We start from the raw sequence: 18,870 nt of genomic DNA on the forward strand, positions 1-18,870 counted from the left end.
GTCTTGGCAATTTTTTATTCACTGCTTAGCAAGCCTACCAAGAAAAGACTAGTGCTATCAGAATTCAAATTACTTCCAAAAGAATACAGACCTCAGGCAGAAGGGAGAGAAAAGGTCACATTTATTTGGTAAGACAGTAATAGTAGATAAGCTTAGAAAAAGTGTATTAAATACTTTTAATTACATAACTTCTCAAAGAAATGTCAGTCTTTTGGTCCATTACTGCCTCTTTTTCATAGTATATTCCAAATGGAGAAAAATCTGGACATTCTACTACTGCTAAAAGCTTCCCCATATTTTAAGATAGTTTCTTTTGAAACTATTTCTTAATTATTCACCAAATCTATAGTTCAGTCATACTGAAACAACTCAATGTATGAACCAGCCTTTTCATAAACTACAAAGGGCATTATTAGTTCTCAATAGTTCATTAGATGCCACTCAGATCACAATCCTACTATGACTGAAGTTGCAGATATTTTTTTACTTTAGTGCAACCATTTCACATACTCATCTGGAATAAGAGATATGCAGGGTTTTCTGATGAAGACAGACAAAAAGCAGGTAAGTTATTTAATGAGATTTCATAAATCCTAACAGACAACACTAAAAACACAGTAACACCACAGTGTAGTCTTCAGACTATGGTAGCCTTTAAATGGCAACAACAACTCAGCTGACAAACCAAAAAATCCTGTTTTGTATTTCGGTGTGAAATGCAATGACTTCTTAAGAGCAAGCTTTTCTAGAAAGACATTTGAAATCAGTTTCTAAAGACAATACTGAAACTAAGGGAGTGTTTCACTACTATAAATCAAAGTACAGCTGACAGTTCTATGGGTTCAGTTCCTCAGCTGAAACCAAGGTGGCTAGACATCAGCATTCCCTAACACTGATTAGGGAATGCATAGAAGTAACTACACAAATGACCTATAATGCTCATGTACCTTTTTTAATTTAGTAGCAAGTTCACAAGGACTTCCAGGAAATAAATTAAAAGAGTAAAACTGCAAAGAAGTAACACTGTATGGCTTTAAGGAGAATTCCACTTTTGTTTCCAGTGAATACTGAAGATCAAGTGTCAATTAACTTTTTTTTAAATGAATTTAAATGAACGGTGTAACGGACTTTAAATACTGCCTCTTCTAAGGCTTGTGAACTGTGCTTATACAAAGGCCTGGAGTGTGTTTATATTAACATGGTAACTTTGCCTCTACTGGGATGAGAGAAAAACTTGACATCTCTCAACTCTTTAGAAAGACCAAATCTTAGACACTCAAAGCAATATCTATCTTTGCAAAAAACAAATCTAAGACCAGAAAAACTTAAAATTTTAAAGTTTGACAAATGCTCCTAATTTGCTCCTAGAAGATTACTAGTCCTTTTTACAACATGAGCCAGCTGTAAACTGCTTCAGAACAATTTTACACAAGTTACTGATTTAGTCTGATATTAACTTAGCACATTTACTAAATATAGACATATTCCGTTAGTGAACTACTTCAGAATGATGTGAACGCATAAAAACACATCACAGAGATTACTTTTACTGTGGTACAGATTCAGACAAAGACCTAAAATAGGTTGGAAAAGGTTAAATACTCCCAGAAGCTATTTCAAGAGAAGAAATACGTATTACTTGCCTAGCAATACATGCTACATCCACATTTAACATTTAAAATGTTATCAGAAGAGAGGATGAGCAACCGTTTGAAAACAGGAGAAATCACATCAACTGAAAAGACACAAATCTGAACTAACAGGCTATCCAGATGTTCTGATTAATAACCGAAATGAACAGAGAAATTCTGTTTGCTGTGCTATTTACTTTACCAGCCAGCTTTATTCCTCTCCATCAAGGAGTTCAAATGCCTGGCACCCTATTAATAATAAGGAGGGCCAAGCTATTCAAGACTTCATGGGTCAGGAGCAAAGAGAAGGAGAACAAAGAGGATGTCATGGTCACAATCTAATAATTCAGAAGACCAAGATGCAGCCTTCCTTACCAAAGGAAAAGGAACCTCCACATTGCAGTTCCAAACCCTGGTGGTGCTCCTTGGTACCTGAGCCACCCTGACACCTGCTCAGAGGGCAACACAGCAGAGCACAAGCAACAAGGTTTTCTAGAGTGCATTAAAAACCCTTTCTCCAAGTTAGCTGGCTTAGCCAACTCTGATAGGCACTCTACTGGAACTGCTACTCATGCATATGCAAGTACATTCGCTTCCAAGGTGACTGAAGGTCAATAGCCAGCTTGGCTGCAGAATGAGGAAAGATAGCTCAAGATCCTAGAAGAAATGAGGATGATGACTAAGAGAATAATGACCCTGGACTTTGAAAGAGGAGACTGCAGCTTCTGCAGAAAGCTGTAGGCAGAAGTTTACAGAAGTAGTTACAGAAGCTCAGGAAGGGACAGCTGGATCTCAGGTGTCTGAGGGGGAGCTCAATGAGGAACACCCAAACTCTGCAAATGACTGGAGGGAATGCTGGGGTATGTATGAGCAATAGCATACAAGGCTGACATTAACCAGGTAACAGCATGAGAAATACTAAGTCTGGTTACAGGTGCATGAAGACTGGAAACAACAAGGGAAAAGTAATTAGGAGCTATCTTTATAGTTAGGAGATTAGCATGTAGAAAAGTAAGTATAAGGAGAGCCAGAAGGAGGGCCAAGAACCAACAAAGAGACGACAAGACATGCAAAGACCGCAATGGGCACTGTCTGAGGATGAGACAGACAGCTGTGAGCAAGGTAACAAATAAAACCTTCTGCCCTGACCATGCAGTAAGGGTCAGGCCAGGGGTGGTGATTAGAGTGCAGTGGGTGTTTTCCCTGGTTAGTGAAAGGACAGACAGAGGTGGACAGATGGATCATGATAGCAGATATTCTGCTATCACCCATTTCAGTCCTGACAGCACCTGCAGCTACCTACTGCTTTTTAATACTGATCTGCAAGCAATACTTGCAGAACTATCTGGATACTAAGGAGTGTGTATCTGACATTTTCCCAATAATTTGGCTTCAACTTGTTTTATTTATTCTCTATGTACCAATACAGAAACAGGAAAATATGCTCCATTTCTCCTGAAAGACATGACTACAGTCACAAAGGAAATTACCTTCCCTGGCAGCCCCTTAGAACTGTCACTAACCTGTCCATCCAGCACACTCACCTGATAAGATCTGCCCCTGGAGAACAATGTATAGATATATGTATGTGTTAGCAGCCAGCAACAAAGTGCCCGAGAAAGAAAATATTTCAAAACACTGCCTCCTCTCCAGGAGACCAGACTATGTAATTATTCCTTTTCACCCTGTTGTTTGTTTACCTTTTCTTATGCTTTCAGAGCTATCCTTTGCAATCAAAAGACAAATTTCTCTTTTTAATGCAGCATTGAGCTTCTCCTTCATCAGACTTAAAGGCTGCCTATGTTAACACAAGGCCTACACAAGTCTTCCTCCAGCAAATTATTCTTGATAGCAATTTATAATGAGTGAATACTGGAGAGAATAGTAATGCACCCTAGCTTAAAGGTGATCAATCGCTAGAATATATGTATGTGTGTGTGCATACGTTTTTTTATATATTTTGTTTTATATATCTTATATATACATGATCTTATCTAAGATATAAAAATGAAAAATACTTGCTTTTCTGCAGACTTAATCAACAGAGCTTAAGAGAATCTCAGTGCATAGACATGTAAAGCAGGAGAGCAATGGGGAATGTGGGCAACAGCCTGCAATGCAAACCTGACAGGGGCATTAAGCAGCCTATTTTCTCTGCAGGATTTTTAGTGGAGCAACATCTATCAAGTTAGCAGTAAATCTCCACGGAAAGGCTTAAGTACTTTCAGAAAATGCACACAAGGTAAAGGGAAGAAAGGATTCTCATTTCAGGTTTTGCCATAAATTTGTGTGCAGAATGGAAACCAAGGTCGGTTTGGATGCAAAATTCAAACATACCAGACTTTGAGGGACTTTCATATAAATGAAGACGGCTGATCCATGTATCAGTGGCTCTGCACTGAACTGCAGGGTGTATTTTAGTTAGACTAGCAGTCTGGAGAGTGGGGAAGAATAGTGCCACCAAACTAGAAGAGAATCTCCAAATTATCTCCCAGATTTATTATCTTCTGACTTTTTGATTATACTGCCACATATTTCACAGCCTTGACTAAACCTTTCCTACTCTCTCCAAACAACTGACTGGTTTCTTGCATTTTATTACAGAAATGACATTAGTAGCTTTCCAAAGCTGAGACTCAGAACTATTTTGAGGAAGGTCCAAATCTGGGCACACAGACCTGAGAAGAACAGAACTGCAGACTACTCCATCTACAGATACTAGATGGCAAACCATGCTGAAATCCAGAAAGAGGCACTAGGATTCTGAAAATTCAGCATTACCACCATCTGCTAGTCTGTTTCTAACACTGGCTGAATTTGCACGGTTATCCCTCTTAGCCCTAATTTTCTGCCACTATTCCTTATATTCATAGCACAGTAAGACCTACAACTGATTTTAAAGATGCTGAGAAACCACACAAGAGAATGGTCAGGCATTGCATGTAGCAAAAATTTTTGAGCTTATGCTAGTTCTCCTTTTTCAAAATGTCTCAGCCTATGAAGTTAAAAAGCATCTTTTCTAATAGGCTTATGTATCTTAAAAAGCATAATCATGTTAATGACAGCACAGCACAGAAAGACCAGGTGTTCCAGAGTCTAGTAATTTGTCACATTTTAGTTCATTATACCATGTGCTGGCAAATTAGCCTTCTCTGTATGAAATCCCACACATATCAAATTAATTTACTGTGAACCTTTGAACACCTTGCTGCTCCCTTACGACTACCCTGTGTCCCCATGAGATTTCAAAAAATTTACATCTTTAAACAATTTCAAGGGGCTGTCATCTGTACAGTCAACCTGTCAAAATTAATTTCCCTCCCATACAAAATATGGAATGATTCACATAGGTGTACAAAAATAGACATAGCAAAATAGATGCTATTCAGTCTAGTGCAGATGCTTCATCGTTACCAAACACACAGAATCTTCTGAAAAGTAATTGATGGCCAAAGAGAAATATCTGAATCATACTCAAAAAGAGTATGATTATACTCAAAAAAGACTCCAATAGATAGTCTTTAGATAGCTCCAATTTCTTTTTTAATAATACACTTTACAGGCTGGTATTAAGCGATGAGGCTGAAGGGCAAATCTGGGAAGGGAAAAAACACCAAAACATTATTCTCTATCCTTTTACTTCAGAAGTTATGTCTTCTAGTATATATAGCAAATGTACCTTGTGCCCTAAGTTATTTCTCTGTACAGCATTTATTGCCTTTACACATATTTCCATTTAGAATGCTCTTGAAAATATGCAAAAGCTCAGCATAAATATGAAACTAAATACACTAGAAGACTAGAAGTCCAATTCTGTGTTAACACAATCAATACAGCTATTTAAAGACTGCAAAACATCTCACTATACAGCTTTCATATTTTAAGTTGACCATACTTACAGAGCATATTCTGCTAGAGGCAATTTGAAAACATCAAATACTTCCTTGTTCTTCATTAAGTAAACTGAACGCAAGTAGGATACAAAACACTGAAAGAAAAATGGAAGTATTCAACAAAAAAGACACCATTCAATTACCAACACAAGAAACAAACATTATATTGTTGCTCTAAACACAAAATATAATTTCACTATTAGGTAGTCTAACATTGATTTCAGACGGAAATTTTAAAATACTCATCAGACAAAACTTTATTATTATTACAGAAATGATGCAACTTCAAGTGCTCAAATATTTCATTACATTCACATTGGCTGAATTGACTGAATTTCCCAACAGTATGTCATGTTATATTTTCCTAGAAAAAAATATGACATATTAGTCAGAAGGAAACATCACTGATTCAATTTGATTTTTTTTCTCCTTGCTTTTCTGAATGTTGTTATGCTATTCTAATATCTAAATTATGTGGAACTTCAAACAGACTTTGTTGCTATCAAACTGAGCTGTCCTGACTTAATCTTAGCCATAAGCAGGAAGTTATTTAACTCAATATAGCTGCCCTTCACTGTGGTCTAAGATGATTCATATTACCTTGCATTTACCATCAACTCATCACATGCACACAGTCAATGAATGCAACTCAGCTGATCATGACAAATTCACTATACAACACCTACTAAGACCAATCCAAGGTTGAAGTCTCAATTAATCATAGACTTTCTCCAAAAAACTGGAAGCACTACACAGGAGAATAACTTAATCTTGCATTGCATCTTCCCAAAAGGAAAGATTCTTCTTCTTCTTCTTCTCATGCTTCTTTTACATAGTCTAGTTCTACCTAGCAGCATAAATACTGGAATATTTCAAGTATCAGAAGAGATCCTTGGATTTCTGTTGTTCATAACCTTATTTCTAACACATGCCAGAACTCCTACCATGAGGCTTAAACCATCAAACACTAATAACAACAGGAAGTTAAGCTCACAGAGTTATATTCAAGCATCCTATAATCACACCCTTGTTCTGTTATGTACAGGCACCTATTGGAGAAAACTACTGTATTAATAATTCATGTGGAATTTTTTAAAAAAAATATTTCTTGTTAACCTCAGATAGAGGAGCAAACACCCAAAAGTCAGGAGCACTGATGTCTTATGGGGATTCTTTAAATGCTTGTAAGAGAAAAAACACATTTAAAAGGTAAAATGAAAGATAAGACAGTAAATTAAGCAATGTTATAAACTCATTCTTTTCTCCTGAGTAAAAAGAAATAAAAACTATTGATTAAGGTATGTAGAGCTAAATAAAATATGATTAAGGTATGTAGAGCTAAGAGATATACTTTGCGAGCTGCCCATTAATTCACTATGAAAAGAAATTTTCATTTGTTTGTTTTTCCTAATGCTGAGGGGTTTTTGGGTAAAGCTTCCTTCCTGATTATGTCTTTCAATTAATTTTAGCTGTGGAAAGTGTGAGCTCAATTCATTCAGCTGCTACCAAGATTGAGATGTGGAATACTTACATCAAACACTTCTCTGCTCACATTGAATTATTAATCATTTTACAAAGGTAATTAGAATGTTTAGGAAAAGGCTTCAAATTTGACAGATCTCATTAATCTACTGCTGTCTAGCAAGTGACAAAAATCAATGCAAGCCTCTTTTTTTCTCTGCAGTGACAGATGAAAAAAGGGAGATTAAAAAAGAAGTATCCTTCCTGTGAATCTAAGATTTGCAGATCTGAATATCTGCATGAGTCACTACTTGCTACAGGGTTGAAATCTCATTATCTGTTGGATAACTGATAAAGCCATCCACTTAGCTTACTAACATGTATTTCGTACACGTGGTCTAGAAATTAACAAACTATAAAGGGCAGAAAGAACACACCTTTTGCACACTTTTCAAGCCCCAAAATAACTAAGATTGAAACACCAAACAAATGCATAGAAGAGCTTTCTACTTTACAAGAGAAATCAAGCCATTTGCTTTGATTTTTTAATTTGATTTCAGTGTGTTGGCTTCAACCTCTGTCTAAAACTCTGTCATCTCAGTTGGATTTTATTCAGTTATCCTGAGACTTCCTCAGCCTGCTTACACACACTGGAGCTGAGGGAGAACAAGTTTAGTCAGTCTGAACTTTTCCCCTGCTATTTTACAATTGCTGTTGTCCCCTGCCATATCTGCTGTTTGATATGACTTTCAAGGCTTTTTTTAAATAACTGAACAATGCAGAAATATTATATGCAGTAATTTCTATGGAAAATGTTATGGTTGGGCATCATTAATATATTACAATTCTACTACAATAGTAGCCACAGGTCTCCAAAAGCAGTGGAGATTATTGTACAAGTACTGGAAATACATAAGGAAAAAGTACCATGCTCATGGAATTTACTACCTCCAAATTTTGACTTAGTGATCTATTTCCTGGATAACTGTTGTAAGTATTAAAATGCACACAATTCAATTGATGTGCTGTTTTGACAGTAATTCAAAAGCAACAGGGTGTGGCTGGAATCTCAAGCTGTAACACCCTGCACATCCCTCTGGGTGTGATGAAGCATTTAATGAACAGACATCACATCAGTGCCACAATAACATTCAAACTAACAAGAAAAAAGATTCTTTTTTTAAGCTGTTTTCCAGAACTGGCTGAACTGACATATTAAATATTAAAATTACAAGAAATGCCAAAAGGCAGCATCAGTCCATGAGAAGAACTGCAAAGGTTTCAAAAAAGCCCTGATCTGATTCAAACTGTCTTTCCAAGCAAGAGCAGGGGAGCCATGTCCAACTAAATGAACCATGAAGTTTGTTGAAGCAATTAGTAATCAAGAACTTTCTCTTTTCAAAAAAAGTAAAGGCACCTTGAAGTAAATCAACAAGCTTAGAGGACACAGTAAGTTAGGCCTCATGCCCTCAACACACAATGGTAGAGTACCATCCTATCCTAACTTCTGTGCACAGCTGTGCTGTTTCACTGCTATCTCATCCATGCAGGTTGGGAATTTATTTCTTACACTACAAATGTCAAGAACTTGGCAGCTTGCAACAGACAGGCTAGACAATGTAACACCCCTGCCTCTGAGAAATCCAGCATTTCAGATAAGGATCCAAGGTCAGGATTTCATTTGCATGCATTTTATTGTTTAATTCACATTGACATGTAAGACTACTTGGACACATTTGCATAGTATGTCTGAACATTCATAGTTAAACCTTATTAAGGAGGGACACTTCTGTGATAAACCACTCGTCCATACTTCAGGTTTTTCAAAAACTGAATGTATTTACAGCTTGCCTGCAAGAATAACACTTCTCTGCTATCCATAAATTAAAAACTGAAACAAAAATAGCCTCAAATGGTAATTATATGGCAATTAAAATCTTTCCAAATGAATTTAAGTTTGTATCTGCAATACTGACAGACAGCCCATGTTTCATTTTATTCTTGAGCTATTTTGAAATTTTATCATTCCTCTGCTCAATTCAGAATGATCCTTCTCTGCCTTTTAAGAGATCTTAAAAAGCCAAAGGCAGAAACAGAGGTTTGTTGGTGTTTTCATTCCAAGTAAAATGATGCTGGATTACTCCTACTCTCATCCTCCCCCAGCCAGCTGCTCTGTCACTTCTGACATAAATTGGTGTAGCTGCAACTTCCCGTGGCAGCTGGAGATGAATGTGACACCAGTGCCTCTGGTTTGTGCAGCAAGGATGAAGCTTCTTGCACTGACATTCCCCACTGCTCCAAGTAATGCTTTATGCACTACAAAAACCTGGAATACCTAAATGCCAAAAATAGTTTTTAAAAGCATTCCCTTGGAACACTGCCTTAGACATTTTATTCACAAAGCTCACACTGAGCTCCTCAGGCACTTTGATTTAAATCTCCTTCTTTAGGGAAGTAAGAATGGCATTCCTCTGACTCACTAAGTGTCCCTACTGCAGGCCTCCAGGATAGGTCACATCACACAGCCTACCTCTGCTGTAGCACAAAAAAACCACCATTCATCCATGCATCCCAAAGGGGTTTTAAGGTATCTGTGCCAGGAGGCATTGTAGAAGTGCTTATTCCACCCTATCAGCTATAAAAGAAAGTTCAGGCAGACTAACTCACAGAGGACATCTAAAGCTAGGTGAGATGAATCTCAAGAGTTTTAAATATTTCAACTTGACTCATTTTACGTCCCAGTTCAACAGAAAGCTTAAAACTCTTGGTTTCTGTAAGCTTTCACAATCCTCCTCTCATTTTATCCTACCACTCAGATTCACCAGTATACCTTCAAGTGTCATTAGTGTCCACACTAGCTCATACAAATAAAAAGTTATTAACACTAATCCAGAATCTCTGCAATCATGTATTTCTCAGGCTTTGGCATTTCTGGATTTCTCACCATGTGGCCTTTGATGGTACACTTTTAATTTGACCTATATATATATATAAGAAAAAATTACATTAAAGATTTGCCTATTATCCTTCAGACTGTGTTTTCCTGCATCTCAATTTGAGCTTTTGATTTTGTATAGTTTTGAAGAGACTTGATACAACTACGGAATTCACAGGCTAATGACATACACAATTCAAAAACAAAGCCAAACCCCAACAAACCAACCAGCCTCAGAAAACAAACATGTTGCAGGGCTTCAATAAAAAAAGTAGCAAGCTCTATTCCAAAGAGTTCGTGGCCTAAAAACATTATAAAACCAGGGAAAGGTCAGCAAACACGTTTAGTGATGGCAAGAGGCAGTGCAATTTCCAGAAATGTTTCACAGGCTACTTTTCACAGAAAGTATCTTTTTCAACCAAGTTCATTCTCATCCAGGAACCTACTTAGTTATTTGAAGGGTCCCTACCTTCCCCAAACCTGATAAACATGTGGTGAAATGCACATATTGTCTGTCCATGAAGTCTCCCAGCGTTAATCAGCACGGCAAAGAAATCCCATTCATAAAACCATTCACATAATTCTCCATCTTACCCAGAAGAGCTATTCTAAGCTATTTTGCTGATCATTCAAATCCAAACAAAAGTTAAAATGCTTTATTCAATGCATTCGATTTTACCCTGAGAAAGGACAAATTGTCACATATATGCAGGATACCTGACAATAAAAATTTATCAAGGTGGGCATGTTGAGGCCTACATGGTTTTGTATCTCTAACTTTTCAAGTCAAGTAATGTGATCTGCTATTTTTAGAGTCACCTTTTTTATTAGTAGCATTATTTTGACATTTTTTGTACCATCTTCCCAAGAAACTCAAAGTAGTTGAAGTTGAGAAGAAACTTCAGAGACCATCTAGTGCAAGCCCCTGCTCAAACCAAGGTCAGCTAGGGCAGGCTGCCCAGGAAGGAACCCAGTTTTTAATAACCAGCATTTGGAGACTGCACAGCCTCGCTGTTCTAGTGTTCAGCCATTCTCACAAAGAAAGGCTTTTTATGGGTTTAAATTGAGCTTTTTGTACAGAAATTTGTGCCTGTTGCCTCCTCTTCTGTCACTGGACATCACTCAGAAGACTCTGGTTCTCTCTAAATTATGTTTCTCTCCTAATACAAGTGTTCAATTATCTCTGGTGGTTCTTCAGTTCCAATCACTGCTTCTAGGGCATGTCTGAGCTGGTCAGTTACTCCAACTGCAGTTCTACTCAACCAACATGCCCCAAGAATTACAGCAGGTGACTTACCCTTTGAGCTTTCTCTTTTAACTCCTGATCTTGAGCTAAGAATGCTTGCAGCCTCTTTTGAATATCTGTAAGTTTTTCAGGATTAATTCTAATTTAAAGAAAAAGAAAAACAAAAAAAGAAAAAAAACAAGCTTTAATTATTATAAGATTTCAAAATAAGCACCTGTTAGGTTCTCAGGAGCATCTTCACATCTTTTGCATTGTTTTAATATGCACAGAGCTATTACCACTGAAATAGCAGAGAATGGAACCATATTAAGGATGAAGATTACACTCCTCAAACAAATAATGCAGAAAAGACAAATGGCAGCTGTTTTATTCAGACAGCTTTCACGGAAGGTAGTGAAACTACAAAGCAAAGCAGAAATCGGCAGAAAAGAACTTCTTGATTTTATAAAAATACTGCAAAAATACAGAAACAGCATAATGAATTATAGTAGTACTTTATACTGAAATAAAAGTCTTCATAAGGAAAATGTCAGCATTTTTAAAAGCTTAAATAAGATTCATTGTGCCAGGAATACTGAAATTTAAGTACTTCATAGAAAAAATAGCCAGGTGAGCAATAATAAAGGACATTGAGATTAAACAGATTTAAGAGCTTCTCAAGTAAATAAAGAATATTGACTGCACTATAAAAATCGTCATTAAACCTACTAAAAAGATATCTGGTCCTCTCCCAGATTCTGAATTTTTAAACTTATTCCAGTGATACCTACATTATTGCAGATTTATTTGCCCAGATCTCATCTACTTTTGAGCTGCTACTGCCACCCCAGTGTATCATAAAACCTAGCAAACATGGTGGGAAGTTATTCTTACTAAATATGAAAACAGATATCAAGCTTCTTTCCCTTACAATTTCAATTTCTTCACTCTGTTCAGATACAGCCAGGGGAAAACTACACTGTACAGAAGCAGTATTAGCGACCGTTTTAGTGAAAGACCAAAAAGCACGAGTTCCAGTTTCCAGACAACACATAATTTGCTCTAAAAATTTAAAAGCATAAGACAGAAAAAAAGAAGCGTGAAAAATTGAGTGGGGGACAAAGTGACCAACAAATCTCTGAAATATAATGATACAAAAAGTAAAGAAGGGATAGCATGAGTTATAAAAAATTAATATGAACACCAGTAGTAAGACAGTCCAGAAAAGCGTTGGATTGCTGCTAAGTTATGGGAAGGATATTAAGAGATGACCTCAAAGCCCTAAAATTAGCCAGTGCCTTTTTTCCTTGATTCACTCCAAGTGGCAGCTGCAGTCAGTCAGCTAACAACAGCTACAGCAGAGTGCAAGCTCACACCAGAATCAAAATCATGGGAGACCAAGTACTCTGATAAATCAGCTGGGTCAGAAGAAATTGCTCCATAGCAACTAGAGAAAGTAAAAGCACTTGGAGTCACAGTTGTACCTAATCTTAACAACTCATCAAGATGAAGGAAAAAAAAATCCTATCCAAAAGGCCATATAAATACAGTGCTCATATTCAAAAGGGGCAAAAAGGAAGTTAATTGTTTAACTTTTTCTTGATACCAAACAAACCTAATTTGTAAGGACCTAAATAAAATAAGCAAATCCACAACACCTAACACAGCTTAGTCAGAAGCAAAATATGATTCATCTGTTTGATTATCCTCCATAGCAGCATTAGCAGGTTTTAAGAATGAGAAAGAAATAGTAGATGTTGCGTTTGGTTTCAGGAAAGTATCTGGCAGTGGTACATTCTCATAAAATAGGGAAACATGGTCTATGTGAAATCTTTAATGAAAAAATGCCCTTGGAGCACTTCTCAAAGAGTAGCTGAGACTGCAAACTACTTCCTGTTGCCACTGTCAAACTCAAAATGCTTATGAAGTTCCAATTTTCACCTGGACATGCTATTACTCATTATTTTCTATGACTTGATTATTGTAGGAATATGATTCATTATTCCTAAGAGACTATGTGTCATTGAGGCTCCAAGCATAATAGACAACAATTCGACACAAAATACAGTCACATTTTGTAGACTGCATCCAAATTTTGAGTAATTTGATGGAAATTTGCAAGAAAAGGGTTTGAAAAAGACAAAAACCCCAAAAACAAGAACAAGACCCTTCACATTTAAAAGAATGGCTAGATAATGTGGTATAAATCTAAGCAATGTCAACTAAGAACGTGGTACCCTAGGCACATTTTGAGCTTATGTGTTTGTTAATGAATGAGCAAATTTGCAGCACTGACTACCAAAAAACAGAAGCAGTACTGAATTCTCTCTTCTCCACCACTGTATCATGACAGTCATCCACTGTCATCTTCCTCTCACGCTCAGATTCAAAAAATGAGAAAGCTGGCCACTGTTAAACTGGATTTTGGCTATAATGAGTTTGTATGTTATTTCTTTCTGAAAAAATAAAACTCTTTACAATAAATTGTATACATGTGACTATTAGGAGAAGCAAGCCTAAAAGCTAAACAGTGAAATTAGTTATCATAATTTATATGCTTGCCTAAATGGCAAGAACCAATGAGCTAAAACCTACTATACAAAGGCTAGAAGGGGATTTTACAACATGGTCTGCCATTTTAAGTAGGCTGGTTATTTCTTACTCTGTGATCACATATCTTACCTTTAAGGAGTAGTAGAACTTTCTGAAGCTACAGTTTTGCCTACCAGTTGCATGGCCACACTTGACTATGCCATGATGTAAACACGAACCCAGCTTGCCTGGCCTTATGTATGATCAGACAGCAATCTCCAAATTTTCTGGTTGATACACATTTTGATTTCCTCTCATTATCCCTGGTCTATACACTAGGGTACAAGCACTGTTTTAACTAGGCATTGTCTTCCCCCACTCTTCTCCAAAACAGAATTTAAGCAAAAAAGATCAACAACCACCTAAAAGACCCTGTTGCCCTGTTGCAGCAGAACAGTTTCCAGATTTCCATCCAGCTTCCAGGCAGCAGCAGCAGGTTTTGCTCTGCGCTCTCAGTGTGAACGTGGCTCCCTATGGTTACACTAGACACCCTGAAGGCTGGAGGGAGGGGGAAGGGCTGGCACCTAAGGAAGGCTCACCCAGCACATCACACACCGGTGTAGAATCACACTGAACAGTGACACCAGTCTTACAGTAACTATGGCAACTGGGAGGCAGTCAGTTTTAACAGATCCCCTATATTAATACTACCAACGTGTGGGATACACATCCAAACGTTATCCACTGTGAGAAAGAAAAAAGAAGGGAAAAAAGGTGTTTTGTTGTTGTTTTTGCTGTTTTCCTCAAAAAACACCTTTTTTGCCATAAAATTAAAGAAAGTGATACTACATCATGGGTATCTATATACTTGCACTTCCTTTGGTAAAATTTTCTAGACACAAAATCTGTTATGGCAACCCGTGAGGAAGCAGCTCTTATCTTTTTACCCAACAAAGTTAGATGCAACAAAGTAACCTCAAAATACTACCAAACATAATTTAAATTTACAGCTTGCATGGTAAACTCGGAGATTACAGACTCCTTTAAAAAATGTACAAACCATTTAATACTTTCAGAGTACCTTTTTGCCATATTTAAACGCTCTAAGCTATTGTATTTATTATTGCATATTTTGCACTTTCTCTTGCTCTTTTGGAATAATGAAGAAGTTACGTACTGTTAAAAGCACTACCTGTAATATGGCAGCTTGTGCTAATTAGAAGGGACTAGTTTACTGAAAACCTCTACTGGCAGCTTAGATCTAAAATTGAAAATTAAGAAAAGAGCCTAAACCCTAGTCCTTTGAACAGGTATCAAGGAAAGTTCTTCCTTTCTCTCCTTTCAAATTATGGAACTGTTTTAAAAGGTCTATCTAGATGAAATAAAACAACATCAAAAATAGTTTGCAAATAAAAAAATACAAAATAAGGAAAGTAACAGCATTCTTACGACCACTGTACCAGACAACAGGTCAATAAGAACAGCCAAACAAACACTTGAATATACAACATTTTAGAAACAAGCTTTTGAATAAAAGCTTTCAGAATGAATTTCAGAAACTTGAACAGTTAAATTCTGTTGGGAGTGAGCAATGCTCATTATCTTCTAATTCCCAAGTTAGAATTCTTAAGAATCTATAATTAGGTGAATAAGCACAAACAACAGGAGAAGACTTCACCACAAGACCTGGAACATGATCTATGGGTTCATGCAACTTCTTAAACAACTTATAAACTGACAAAACAAACTGGCCTTATATTAATTGGGAAACTGGCTGGAAGCAAACAGTGTGAGAAAATCTGTAGTTAAAAACTTCTAGAATTAAATTGGTTTGCAATCCACAAGTAATTACAAGCATAACTTTTTAAGGATTTTAGTTAGCCTTTTAGAAGGACAATGCTACAAATTTTAAATCATAACACACTAGGCAGACAATTCTAAGTGAAAGCATTCCCCTTCATTATAATGTTATAAATTCTATTAAAGTTTATTTTGCAGATTGAAAATCTGGATATTGGGGCAGGATGTTAAAATATGTTATTAATCAAAACCCTTGACTTTTCTAATAATGATTCCAATTAAGAATATTTCTTAAATGTACTTAAAATACATATGTCCTAGTGGCTTGATACAAGAAGGAATTTCTGGGGTATTATTAAAAAAAAAATAAAGCAGCAGAGTTTTCCATCAAAGTAACATCACATTAACAACAATACGTTAAGAGATGCAACCATTAATGTCTCTCTAGAGACTCACCTAACTTGGATAATAAATATAATGTGCATTTATTGGGGGTGAAATATTTGCCCTATTAAAATTGGATTATTATCCCTGTACAAAAACATGTATTTCTATTTACATGGATAAATACAGCCTAAAGAGGTTATTTTACCACTTCCTTTGATAAGCTGGTCAAACAACACCATTACTTACAAAGTTAAAAGTGTAGCTGACAAAGAAACAGGAAAGGAGAAATATTTATAATGTGCATGAGATCAGACATCTATTTACTGAATATAAAAGAAAGATAAATTACTTCAATAACTACCATTTTAAGATGGAAAAAAGATGGAAGTTTGGAAGGAGAAAATTTACTGCAGTGGTTATACAACAGATCCTTCTAAAGCACTATGATGCTTAATGGAAAAGAAAATGCCAGACTTCAGTTCCTTTACCGATATTATCCACAGTTGGTGAGGTTTTGTTTGGGTTGTCATTAAGTAGTTGTTGGACTGCATTCTAGTCCTTATTTCACTGTTTTAGCAAAAATTGTTTATATTTGAAGTTGGTCCACATCCTGCATGGATTTGATAAGTGTTTAATGAGAAAAGGTGGATTTATTTCACCAGCTGCTGTGTACTCAGTTTGTTGCACAGAAATAGCAGTCACAGGTACAGTTCAGAAGAGCCTTTGAAATGGCATATCCTATACAACAAAAATACTTTAAAAAGTAAAATTAAACTTTAAATGCAGAAAGTGCTATATGCATTGTTTCTGTTCTCTGAAGAAATGTTCACCTGTACATTTTGAGCAAACCTGAAGATTAAGCAATGAGGTGTAAATAACCACCTAAGGTTTCGTCCTAATTTGATTTCTTCTCAAAAACAATTGTTCTACGTAGAAATTCAGTATAGGTAATTGCCTTCTTTGCTTAGATATCTGTATCTTCACATGCAAATCACAGCTTTTCAAAGTAAAACAAGCCTAGCTTTGCTCATATCCACTCATACAGAAACTTACATTTTCTACCTTGTCATCCCTCTCTGATTTCTTTTATCTCTGCTTTACAATTTTTGGCATGGTGTGACCTGAACTTTTAAAGTGTTAAAAATGGAGTCAGGCTGATATCACATTTTCTGGCTTGTTTTCAATTCTTCCATATTTCCTTCACATTCTCTTTTCTCTCTTAATTCAACATCAGACCGACAGGCTCAGAAAACAGTAAACTCCTTCCTGCCTATAGCTGCTAAATAAGAAACTACCATCGATTTTTTAGTGGTGGTCTTTTCTTTTAATATTTTTTACAGTTAGGATTTTTGTGTTTCCTACATATCCATTACTCTGCATTTAACAGAAAATGGAAACATGCTTTTTTATTTTCACCTGGTATTGTTATATGCTGCTGCAACTCCTTCAAAAGCAGTTCTATTTGTACAGATAACATAGCTCCTTACAGGTTTCCCTTGGAACACTCTTTTTAGTATGTAAAATTACCATCTTTCACTTCCTGTCTTTCAACTAACTGATTCAGAAAGGTCATGACAAGTTGAAGAAAAAGTCCAGAACTAAAGAAAAAACAGATAAGAGAAACAAAAATGATAACAGCTATAAAAACATACAGGGACAGATTAAAGAAATTGTAATTGTTTAATCTGCAAAAGAGAAAGAGAGCATTATCATGTTCAATTACATAAAAAGAAGCTGCAGAGAGTAAGAGAATACATCACATTCCATATATTCTTGGCACAAGGCAAAAGAAATATTTCATTTAAATTACTTACAAGTCTTATCAGACACTTGAAGAAAAAATGTTAAAGGTAGTAACTGTTGAGTACAGATGAGGTCTCTTTGGGAAACTGTGAATATATTAATTGGCATCTGATAATAATGATTTGTGCAGCTCATCCTGCCTATGGGAACAGCAATAAAATAGGTAACCTCTCAAGGTCTTTTCCTTCTACAACACTACCAAAACTAATTCATTTCCCTGATTTGTCCAGCTTCAGGCAATAAAAATACTTTATCAAGATTGTCATAGACTCGTCACAGATTACTCTTGCAGAAAGAAGGTTGAATAACAGGCAGGGCAGCAGGGCATTAGCCACTTACTTGATTTCACTGATAGGTACTTTCCTCTGTGCCAGCTGTTCCACCATCCCTTTTTCTTCTGAAGGAAGCAATACCAACAAAGCTTCACCACCTTCTTTGTACCTGATCAAAAGGGGAAAAAAAGAAACCTCAAGCAAACGTGAAAAAATTAGTTTTTGCTGATGTTTTCAAGAGCCAATGAGAATTTACATTTGATTCCTTATAAACAGTCCAAAGAACGAACAAAACTTCTCACTTAACAAAGGGAAAAGAAGAGGTAAACCAGTTAAGTGACTTGCCAATATCCCTACTTGAGCTGATTTTAAAACTATGCCTGGAGTTCTGAACATCTGGGGCTAAGACATGGGTTCAGACCAGTGAATCTTCTCCTCCCTCAGTTTGAGTATTAGTGACAAACAAATAGCACTTGATCAAAGTGTACTTTGGCTACAGGACTAGAAAATCCAGCTACTTGCATTCAGCATTTGCCAGCTAAGGTTTCAATAGGTAATCAAATAGGTAAGGTTTGATTTTGAGAAGAAATCAAATAGATAAGGTTTAACACTTGGTAAAAACTGATTCTCTTTGCATATTCTGCAAGCCAAAGACAGGGAAAGGTTAAAAAAGGATAAATGCCTTGGTCTCAAATAACAACCCCTTGTTGCATGTTCAGTAACGGCTAACAGGTCACAGTGACATCAAGGAAAGTAAAGCATAAAAATAGGAGCTCTTTCATTTATAGAAGCAGCTTCCAGATGCAAAACAAAAGATACAATCAGACTGATGCCATAAGAATGTATCTAGCATTCACTCTTCAGTGCACTTAACAGCTGTATCAAATGTAGATGAGCTGGTAATTACTCAAGATACATGGTTAGCAAAGAC

At 36.4% G+C, this 18,870-nt stretch overlaps 1 protein-coding gene across 1 annotated transcript in view; it reads right to left on the reverse strand.

Annotated features, from left to right (window-relative positions):
- DDX10 (DEAD-box helicase 10) overlaps positions 1-18,870 on the reverse strand; it is a 155,605-nt gene that overhangs the window by 111,388 nt on the left and 25,347 nt on the right. The window contains exons 10-12 of the mRNA XM_036388796.2: positions 18,007-18,108; positions 11,218-11,305; positions 5,531-5,619 (exon numbers count right to left, since the gene is read on the reverse strand). Coding sequence (XP_036244689.1) covers positions 5,531-5,619; positions 11,218-11,305; positions 18,007-18,108 — 279 coding nt within the window. The remainder of the gene's footprint in view (positions 1-5,530; positions 5,620-11,217; positions 11,306-18,006; positions 18,109-18,870) is intronic.

This window comes from Molothrus ater, chromosome 2 (assembly GCF_012460135.2).
Source record: "Molothrus ater isolate BHLD 08-10-18 breed brown headed cowbird chromosome 2, BPBGC_Mater_1.1, whole genome shotgun sequence".
NCBI lineage: Eukaryota > Metazoa > Chordata > Aves > Passeriformes > Icteridae > Molothrus > Molothrus ater.